Source organism: Salvelinus namaycush, unplaced genomic scaffold, assembly GCF_016432855.1.
Source record: "Salvelinus namaycush isolate Seneca unplaced genomic scaffold, SaNama_1.0 Scaffold1784, whole genome shotgun sequence".
Classification (NCBI taxonomy): domain Eukaryota; kingdom Metazoa; phylum Chordata; class Actinopteri; order Salmoniformes; family Salmonidae; genus Salvelinus; species Salvelinus namaycush.
This window is the reverse complement of record NW_024058546.1, coordinates 1-11,090: the sequence shown is the minus strand read 5'-3', so window position 1 is coordinate 11,090 and position 11,090 is coordinate 1. Positions and strand designations below refer to the sequence as shown.

The following is an 11,090-nucleotide window of genomic DNA, read 5'->3' as shown; positions in this document are numbered from 1 at the left end:
CTGGAAGCTGGAGAGGGGGGGTGAGTTGGGAGGGCAGGGGTGGTTGGGAGGGGGGGTGAGTTGGGAGGGCAGGGGTGGTTGGGAGGGGGGGTGAGTTGGGAGGGGTGAGTTGGGAGGGCAGAGTTGGGAGGGCAGGGGTGGTTGGGAGGGGGGGTGAGTTGGGAGGGGTGAGTTGGGAGGGCAGGGGTGGTTGGGAGGGCAGGGGTGGTTGGGAGGGGGGGTGAGTTGGGAGGGCAGGGGTGGTTGGGAGGGGGGGTGAGTTGGGAGGGGTGAGTTGGGAGGGCAGAGTTGGGAGGGCAGGGGTGGTTGGGAGGGGTGAGTTGGGAGGGGTGAGTTGGGAGGGCAGAGTTGGGAGGGCAGAGTTGGGAGGGCAGGGGTGGTTGGGAGGGGGGGTGAGTTGGGAGGGGGGGTGAGTTGGGAGGGGGGGGGTTAGAAAGTTGCAGCTGATGAAGATGGGGGGAAGGAGGAAGAAGATGGGGGGGCATAGTATTCATTTTGGAAGAAAGGAGGGTTGGGGGGGTCAGGGTAGCCTTGATGGCCTTAGAGAGGCTTAACGGATAGAGAGAACAAAGGAAGATAAGAAGGAAAGGGGGATGGTTGTCATTCGACTGATGGAGGAGGAGGGGTAGTATCTTGGTCACTAGGACCACCAGAGGGCATGCAGAGATGAGAGAGAGAGAGAAGGCTTCATTTGTTGTCGTTGGTCTTCATCAGTCTTTCCGTACCCTCCTCTTCCTCACGGCCTGTTTGTGTCCGTCGCCAACGCTGTGGCCCCCCTCGTCTGCCTCCTTCTTCTGCTTGGAAACGAGGGATGAAAAAGAAGGGATGAATGAAAGACAAGGTGTCCCAATGTCTACTTTCTCCTGAAGTGTGCACTTGTTCACTACTTCCCACAAATCTAGAAGCATTGGATTGGTGGAGGCATGTTCTCGTGGAAGTTTCCACCATATTTCTTCCACCAGTCATTTCAGTGAAGGGAAGTGAACAAGTGCACACTTTGGGAGGAAGGAGAGATAATTAGGGTGAAGCCAGAGTTTCAGAGGGTCAAATGTGTGAACTGAGTATTGTAGAGGACGTTTTGATCTTTCAGACAACTAAAAGAGTACCTCAGCACCGACATCATCCGATGCTGCCTCATTGGACTTGGTCTCTTCTTCCTCCTCGCCTTCATCGTCCTCCTCCTCCTCCTCATCGTCTTCTTCATCTTCTACGCTGTCCCCTCCAGCTGCCCCACTCTCCTCTGCCTTCTCTTTCTTCACTTCTGAAAGAGAAAAGGACAATGAGAGGAAATATTAACTAAGGAAAGGAGAAGAAATATGGGAGAGAACAAGTGAGGAGAGAGAGGGGGAGGAAGAGAGGGGGAGGAAGAGGGAGAGAGAGAGGGGGAGGAAGAGAGGGGGAGGAAGAGGGAGAGAGAGAGGGGGAGGGAGAGAGAGAGGGGGAGGGAGAGAGAGAGAGAGGGAAAGAGGGAGAAAGAGCGGGAAGGAGAGAAGGCGAGCGAGATCTCATGTCTTCTCTCTGACCTGCAGGTTTTGGACTCTCAGTAGCTTTGGCCTCAGCTGCTTGGTCTCCCTTCTCCTCTTCTTCCTCCTCCTCATCTTCATCCTCATCTTCCTCCTCCTCTTCTACATCGGGTTTAGGCGGGTCCACCTTCTTGTACACATAGTCATCATCTGATTTCTGTAGGAAAGAGAGAGAGAGTCAGACAATGAGCTGGTGGTTAGATCGATAAATACCCTCTTAAATGGCAAAGAACAAAAATATATAGGAGTGTTGATTGGTTCTGTATAGTGAAAATGACAACAAGATGAATAGAATATCAAACAGACAGAGCAGGAAACACCACTGTGTGAGTAACAAGTCCGTGGTGTTGGTGTGTTACCTTGGGCCAGCAGAATAACACAGTCAGTCCTACGGGCAGACCAACAGTCAGTATGTAGACCACCCAGAGCCACGGTCTCTCCTCTGCTGCCATGGTCAACTGGGAAAACACACCCGGCTGGAGGGGGGGTATTAAGCAAATATAACTGTGTGAATGTGAATGAACATTCAATGAGGAAATATTTAGAAAGTTTTTAGCAAACTTAAACTTAAATATTTGTATGAACATAAGATTCAACAACTGAGACTTAAACTGAATAAGTTCCACAGACATGTGACTAACAGAAATGGAATAATGTGTCCCTGAACAAAGGGGGGGTCAAAATCAAAAGTAACCGTCAGTATCTGGTGTGGCCACCAGCCTCGTCTCCTCCTCATGGACTGCACCAGACTTGCCGGTTCTTGCTGTGAGATGTTACCCCACTCTTCCACCAAGGCACCTGCAAATTCCCAGACATTTCTGGGGGGAACAGCCATAGCCCTCACCCCCCGATCCCAGACGTGCTCAATGGGATTGAGATCCGGGCTCTTCGCTGGCCATGGCAGAACACTGACATTCCTGTCTTGCAGGAAATCACGCACAGAACGAGCAGTATGGCTGGTGTCATTGTCATGCTGGAGGGTCATGTCAGGATGAGCCTGCAGGAAGGGTACCACATGAGGGAGGAGGATGTCTTCCCTGTAACGCACAGGGTTGAAATTGCCTGCAATGACAACAAGCTCAGTCCGATGATGCTGTGACACACCGCCCCAGACCATGACGGACCCTCCACCTCCAAATCGATCCCGCTCCAAGGTACAGGCCTCGGTGTAACGCTCATTCCTTCGACGATAAACGCGAATCCGACTACCCCTGGTGAGACAAAACCGCGACTCATCAGTGAAGAGCAGTTTTTGCCAGTCCTGTCTGGTCCAGCGACGGTGGGTTTGTTCCCATAGGCGACGTTGTTGCCGGTGATGTCTGGTGAGGACCTGCGTTACAACAGGCCTACAAGCCCTCAGTCCAGCCTCTCTCAGCCTATTGTGGACAGTCTGAGCACTGATGGAGGGATTGTGCGTTCCTGGTGTAACTCGGGCAGTTGTTGTTGCCATCCTGTACCTGTCCCGCAGATGTGATGTTGGGATGTACCGATCCTGTGCAGGTGTTGTTACACGTGGTCTGCCACTGCGAGGATGATCAGCTGTCCGTCCTGTCTCCCTGCAGCGCTGTCTTAGGCGTCTCACAGTACGAACATTGCAATTTATTGCCCTGTCCACATCTGCAGTCCTCATGCCTCCTTGCAGCATGCCTAAGGGACGTTCAGGAAGATGAGCAGGGACCCTGGGCATCTTTCTTTTGGTGTTTTTCAGAGTCAGTAGAAATGCCTCTTTATTGTCCTAAGTTTTCATAACTGTGACCTTAATTACCTACCGTCTGTAAGCTGTTAGTGTCTTAACTACCGTTCCACAGGTGCATGTTCATTCATTGTTTATGGTTCATTGAACAAGCATGGGAAACAGTGTTTAAACCCTTTACAATGAAGATCTGTGAAGTTATTTGGATTTTTACAAATTATCTTTGAAAGACAGGATCCTGAAAAAGGGACATTTCTTTTTTTGCTGAGTCTATCTACGTGTGTGTGTGTGTGTGTGTATGTATGTGTACCTCTTTGGCACTAGCCAGTAGTTTCTACCCAGCTGTCTTCAGCCAAGCAATCAGCCAACTTTTTATACAACATGTGTATGTATTATATATATATCCATCTGTGTGTGTATGTATAAATGTACGCTGAGTGTGTGTGTGTGTCATACACACCTCGTTGGCACTAGCCACCAGTTTCTTGAGTCCCCAGCTGTCTCCAGCCCAGCGATCGGCCACCTCTTTATAGGAAGTGATGATGAAGTTATCGAAGTAGATCTCTGACGTCATCGACCAGAGCTCCAGCCCCACGGCCCTGAATGACCTCATCTGGAACGGAGACAGGTCCTCAAAGTAGTCCGGGTTCTGGATCTTACGCGGGCTCCACACACCCTGGGAGAGGAGAGGTCAAATGTTACAGTAGAAGAGATGCTTTAGTGTCCACACACCCTGGGAGAGGAGAGGTCAAATGTTACAGTAGAAGAGATGCTTTAGTGTCCACACACCCTGGGAGAGGAGAGGTCAAACGTTACAGTAGAAGAGATGCTTTAGTGTCCACACACCCTGGGAGAGGAGAGGTCAAATGTTACAGTAGAAGAGATGCTTTAGTGTCCACACACCCTGGGAGAGGAGAGGTCAAATGTTACAGTAGAAGAGATGCTTTAGTGTCCACACACCCTGGGAGAGGAGAGGAGAGGTCAAATGTTACAGTAGAAGAGATGCTTTAGTGTCCACACACCCTGGGAGAGGAGAGGAGAGGTCAAATGTTACAGTAGAAGAGATGCTTTAGTGTCCACACACCCTGGGAGAGGAGGGGTCAAATGTTACAATAGAAGAGATGCTTTAGTGTCCACACACCCTGGGAGAGGAGAGGAGAGGTCAAATGTTACAGTAGAAGAGATGCTTTAGTGTCCACACACCCTGGGAGAGGAGAGGAGAGGTCAAATGTTACAGTAGAAGAGATGCTTTAGTGTCCACACACCCTGGGAGAGGAGAGGTCAAATGTTACAGTAGAAGAGATGCTTTAGTGTCCACACACCCTGGGAGAGGAGGGGTCAAATGTTACAGTAGAAGAGATGCTTTAGTGTCCACACACCCTGGGAGAGGAGGGGTCAAATGTTACAGTAGAAGAGATGCTTTAGTGTCCACACACCCTGGGAGGGGAGAGGTCAAATGTTACAGTAGAAGAGATGCTTTAGTGTCCACACACCCTGGGAGAGGAGGGGTCAAATGTTACAGTAGAAGAGATGCTTTAGTGTCCACACACCCTGGGAGAGGAGAGGTCAAATGTTACAGTAGAAGAGATGCTTTAGTGTCCACACACCCTGGGAGAGGAGAGGAGAGGTCAAATATTACAGTAGAAGAGATGCTTTAGTGTCCACACACCCTGGGAGAGGAGAGGTCAAATGTTACAGTAGAAGAGATGCTTTAGTGTCCACACACCCTGGGAGAGGAGAGGTCTAATGTTACAGTAGAAGAGATGCTTTAGTGTCCACACACCCTGGGAGAGGAGAGGTCAAATGTTACAGTAGAAGACATGCTTTAGTGTCCACACACCCTGGGAGAGGAGAGGTCAAATGTTACAGTAGAAGAGATGCTTTAGTGTCCACACACCCTGGGAGAGGAGAGGTCAAATGTTACAGTAGAAGAGATGCTTTAGTGTCCACACACCCTGGGAGAGGAGGGGTCAAATGTTACAGTAGAAGAGATGCTTTAGTGTCCACACACCCTGGGAGAGGAGAGGTCAAATGTTACAGTAGAAGAGATGCTTTAGTGTCCACACACCCTGGGAGAGGAGAGGAGAGGTCAAATGTTACAGTAGAAGAGATGCTTTAGTGTCCACACACCCTGGGAGAGGAGGGGTCAAATGTTACAGTAGAAGAGATGCTTTAGTGTCCACACACCCTGGGAGAGGAGAGGTCAAATGTTACAGTAGAAGAGATGCTTTAGTGTCCACACACCCTGGGAGAGGAGGGGTCAAATGTTACAGTAGAAGAGATGCTTTAGTGTCCACACACCCTGGGAGAGGAGAGGTCAAATGTTACAGTAGAAGAGATGCTTTAGTGTCCACACACCCTGGGAGGGGAGAGGTCAAATGTTACAGTAGAAGAGATGCTTTAGTGTCCACACACCCTGGGAGGGGAGAGGTCAAATGTTACAGTAGAAGAGATGCTTTAGTGTCCACACACCCTGGGAGAGGAGAGGTCAAATGTTACAGTAGAAGAGATGCTTTAGTGTCCACACACCCTGGGAGAGGAGAGGTCAAATGTTACAGTAGAAGAGATGCTTTAGTGTCCACACACCCTGGGAGGGGAGAGGAGAGGTCAAATGTTACAGTAGAAGAGATGCTTTAGTGTCCACACACCCTGGGAGAGGAGAGGAGAGGTCAAATGTTACAGTAGAAGAGATGCTTTAGTGTCCACACACCCTGGGAGAGGAGGGGTCAAATGTTACAGTAGAAGAGATGCTTTAGTGTCCACACACCCTGGGAGAGGAGAGGTCAAATGTTACAGTAGAAGAGATGCTTTAGTGTCCACACACCCTGGGAGGGGAGAGGGCAAACGTTACAGTAGAAGAGATGCTTTAGTGTCCACACACCCTGGGAGAGGAGGGGTCAAATGTTACAGTAGAAGAGATGCTTTAGTGTCCACACACCCTGGGAGAGGAGAGGTCAAATGTTACAGTAGAAGAGATGCTTTAGTGTCCACACACCCTGGGAGAGGAGAGGTCAAATGTTACAGTAGAAGAGATGCTTTAGTGTCCACACACCCTGGGAGAGGAGAGGTCTAATGTTACAGTAGAAGAGATGCTTTAGTGTCCACACACCCTGGGAGAGGAGAGGTCAAATGTTACAGTAGAAGACATGCTTTAGTGTCCACACACCCTGGGAGAGGAGAGGTCAAATGTTACAGTAGAAGAGATGCTTTAGTGTCCACACACCCTGGGAGAGGAGAGGTCAAATGTTACAGTAGAAGAGATGCTTTAGTGTCCACACACCCTGAGAGAGGAGAGGTCAAATGTTACAGTAGAAGAGATGCTTTAGTGTCCACACACCCTGGGAAAGGAGAGGTCAAATGTTACAGTAGAAGAGATGCTTTAGTGTCCACACACCCTGGGAGAGGAGAGGTCAAATATTACAGTAGAAGAGATGCTTTAGTGTCCACACACCCTGGGAGGGGAGAGGGCAAACGTTACAGTAGAAGAGATGCTTTAGTGTCCACACACCCTGGGAGAGGAGGGGTCAAATGTTACAGTAGAAGAGATGCTTTAGTGTCCACACACCCTGGGAGAGGAGAGGAGAGGTCAAATGTTACAGTAGAAGAGATGCTTTAGTGTCCACACACCCTGGGAGAGGAGAGGTCAAATGTTACAGTAGAAGAGATGCTTTAGTGTCCACACACCCTGGGAGAGGAGGGGTCAAATGTTACAGTAGAAGAGATGCTTTAGTGTCCACACACCCTGGGAGAGGAGAGGTCAAATGTTACAGTAGAAGAGATGCTTTAGTGTCCACACACCCTGGGAGGGGAGAGGGCAAACGTTACAGTAGAAGAGATGCTTTAGTGTCCACACACCCTGGGAGAGGAGAGGTCAAATGTTACAGTAGAAGAGATGCTTTAGTGTCCACACACCCTGGGAGAGGAGGGGTCAAATGTTACAGTAGAAGAGATGCTTTAGTGTCCACACACCCTGGGAGAGGAGAGGTCAAATGTTACAGTAGAAGAGATGCTTTAGTGTCCACACACCCTGGGAGAGGAGGGGTCAAATGTTACAGTAGAAGAGATGCTTTAGTGTCCACACACCCTGGGAGAGGAGAGGTCAAATGTTACAGTAGAAGACATGCTTTAGTGTCCACACACCCTGGGAGAGGAGAGGTCAAATGTTACAGTAGAAGAGATGCTTTAGTGTCCACACACCCTGGGAGAGGAGAGGTCAAATGTTACAGTAGAAGAGATGCTTTAGTGTCCACACACCCTGGGAGAGGAGAGGTCAAATGTTACAGTAGAAGAGATGCTTTAGTGTCCACACACCCTGGGAGGGGAGAGGTCAAATGTTACAGTAGAAGAGATGCTTTAGTGTCCACACACCCTGGGAGAGGAGAGGTCAAATGTTACAGTAGAAGAGATGCTTTAGTGTCCACACACCCTGGGAGAGGAGGGGTCAAATGTTACAGTAGAAGAGATGCTTTAGTGTCCACACACCCTGGGAGAGGAGAGGTCAAATGTTACAGTAGAAGACATGCTTTAGTGTCCACACACCCTGGGAGAGGAGAGGTCAAATGTTACAGTAGAAGAGATGCTTTAGTGTCCACACACCCTGGGAGAGGAGAGGTCAAATGTTACAGTAGAAGAGATGCTTTAGTGTCCACACACCCTGGGAGAGGAGAGGTCAAATGTTACAGTAGAAGAGATGCTTTAGTGTCCACACACCCTGGGAGAGGAGAGGAGAGGTCAAACGTTACAGTAGAAGAGATGCTTTAGTGTCCACACACCCTGGGAGGGGAGAGGAGAGGTCAAATGTTACAGTAGAAGAGATGCTTTAGTGTCCACACACCCTGGGAGAGGAGAGGAGAGGTCAAATGTTACAGTAGAAGAGATGCTTTAGTGTCCACACACCCTGGGAGAGGAGAGGTCAAATGTTACAGTAGAAGAGATGCTTTAGTGTCCACACACCCTGGGAGAGGTGAGGTCAAATGTTACAGTAGAAGAGATGCTTTAGTGTCCACACACCCTGGGAGAGGAGAGGTCAAATGTTACAGTAGAAGAGATGCTTTAGTGTCCACACACCCTGGGAGGGGAGAGGTCAAATGTTACAGTAGAAGAGATGCTTTAGTGTCCACACACCCTGGGAGAGGAGAGGAGGTCAAATGTTACAGTAGAAGAGATGCTTTAGTGTCCACACACCCTGGGAGAGGAGAGGAGGTCAAATGTTACAGTAGAAGAGATGCTTTAGTGTCCACACACCCTGGGAGAGGAGAGGTCAAATGTTACAGTAGAAGGGATGCTTTAGTGTCCACACACCCTGGGAGGGGAGAGGTCAAATGTTACAGTAGAAGAGATGCTTTAGTGTCCACACACCCTGGGAGGGGAGAGGTCAAATGTTACAGTAGAAGAGATGCTTTAGTGTCCACACACCCTGGGAGAGGAGAGGTCAAATGTTACAGTAGAAGGGATGCTTTAGTGTCCACACACCCTGGGAGAGGAGAGGTCAAATGTTACAGTAGAAGAGATGCTTTAGTGTCCACACACCCTGGGAGAGGAGAGGTCAAACGTTACAGTAGAAGGGATGCTTTAGTGTCCACACACCCTGGGAGAGGAGAGGAGAGGTCAAATGTTACAGTAGAAGAGATGCTTTAGTGTCCACACACCCTGGGAGAGGAGAGGAGAGGTCAAATGTTACAGTAGAAGAGATGCTTTAGTGTCCACACACCCTGGGAGGGGAGAGGTCAAATGTTACAGTAGAAGAGATGCTTTAGTGTCCACACACCCTGGGAGGGGAGAGGTCAAACGTTACAGTAGAAGAGATGCTTTAGTGTCCACACACCCTGGGAGAGGAGAGGAGAGGTCAAATGTTACAGTAGAAGATATGCTTTAGTGTCCACACACCCTGGGAGAGGAGAGGAGAGGTCAAATGTTACAGGAGAAGAGATGCTTTAGTGTCCACACACCCTGGGAGAGGTGAGGTCAAATGTTACAGTAGAAGAGATGCTTTAGTATCCACACACCCAGGGAGAGGAGAGGTCAAATGTTACAGTAGAAGAGATGCTTTAGTGTCCACACACCCTGGGAGGGGAGAGGTCAAATGTTACAGTAGAAGAGATGCTTTAGTGTCCACACACCCTGGGAGAGGAGAGGTCAAATGTTACAGTAGAAGAGATGCTTTAGTGTCCACACACCCTGGGAGAGGAGAGGTCAAATGTTACAGTAGAAGAGATGCTTTAGTGTCCACACACCCTGGGAGAGGAGAGGTCAAATGTTACAGTAGAAGAGATGCTTTAGTGTCCACACACCCTGGGAGGGGAGAGGTCAAATGTTACAGTAGAAGAGATGCTTTAGTGTCCACACACCCTGGGAGGGGAGAGGTCAAATGTTACAGTAGAAGAGATGCTTTAGTGTCCACACACCCTGGGAGGGGAGAGGTCAAATGTTACAGGAGAAGAGATGCTTTAGTGTCCACACACCCTGGGAGAGGAGAGGTCAAATGTTACAGTAGAAGAGATGCTTTAGTGTCCACACACCCTGGGAGAGGAGAGGTCAAATGTTACAGTAGAAGAGATGCTTTAGTGTCCACACACCCTGGGAGAGGAGAGGTCAAATGTTACAGTAGAAGAGATGCTTTAGTGTCCACACACCCTGGGAGAGGAGAGGAGAGGTCAAATGTTACAGTAGAAGGGATGCTTTAGTGTCCACACACCCTGGGAGAGGAGAGGTCAAATGTTACAGGACAAGAGATGCTTTAGTGTCCACACACCCTGGGAGAGGAGAGGAGGGGTCAAATGTTACAGTAGAAGAGATGCTTTAGTGTCCACACACCCTGGGAGAGGAGGGGAGAGGTCAAATGTTACAGGACAAGAGATGCTTTAGTGTCCACACACCCTGGGAGAGGAGAGGAGAGGTCAAATGTTACAGTAGAAGAGATTCTTTAGTGGATCTCAGACTTACCTACCCTATAGACCGACAATAAGACAGGGATCTCAGCCTTATAGACCGACAATAAGACAGGGATCTCAGCCTTATAGACAAACAATAAGACAGGGATCTCAGCCTTATAGACCAACAATAAGACAGGGATCTCAGCCTTATAGACCAACAATAAGACAGGGATCTCAGCCTTATAGACCAACAATAAGACAGGGATCTCAGCCTTATAGACCAACAATAAGACAGGGATCTCAGCCTTATAGACCAACAATAAGACAGGGATCTCAGCCTTATAGACCAACAATAAGACAGGGATCTCAGCCTTATAGACCAACAATAAGACAGGGATCTCAGCCTTATAGACCAACAATAAGACAGGGATCTCAGCCTTATAGACCGACAATAAGACAGGGATCTCAGCCTTATAGACCAACAATAAGACAGGGATCTCAGCCTTATAGACCGACAATAAGACAGGGATCTCAGCCTTATAGACCAACAATAAGACAGGGATCTCAGCCTTATAGACCAACAATAAGACAGGGATCTCAGGCCTATAGACCGACAATAAGACAGGGATCTCAGCCTTATAGACCGACAATAAGACAGGGATCTCAGCCTTATAGACCAACAATAAGACAGGGATCTCAGGCCTATAGACCGACAATAAGACAGGGATCTCAGCCTTATAGACCAACAATAAGACAGGGATCTCAGGCCTATAGACCAACAATAAGACAGGGATCTCAGGCTTATAGACCAACAATAAGACAGGGATCTCAGCCTTATAGACCGACAATAAGACAGGGATCTCAGGCCTATAGACCGACAATAAGACAGGGATCTCAGCCTATAGAGACCGTAACAATAAGACCTGGATCTCAGGCCTATCAGACAACAATAAGACAGGGATCTCAGCCTTATAGACCGACAATAAGACAGGGATCTCAGGC

At 48.9% G+C, this 11,090-nt stretch overlaps 1 protein-coding gene across 1 annotated transcript; it reads right to left on the bottom strand.

Annotated features, from left to right (window-relative positions):
* Positions 1 to 351: 351 nt before the first annotated feature.
* LOC120037627 (calmegin-like) lies at positions 352 to 3,896 on the bottom strand. Its single transcript, XM_038983628.1, has 5 exons — positions 3,677 to 3,896; positions 1,883 to 1,999; positions 1,524 to 1,680; positions 1,107 to 1,261; positions 352 to 797 (listed from the first exon to the last, which is right to left on the bottom strand). The coding sequence occupies exons 1-5, from the start codon at positions 3,827 to 3,829 to the stop codon at positions 711 to 713; spliced, it is 669 nt and encodes a 222-aa protein (XP_038839556.1). The 5' UTR covers positions 3,830 to 3,896; the 3' UTR covers positions 352 to 710.
* Between the last annotated feature and the right edge of the window lie 7,194 nt (positions 3,897 to 11,090).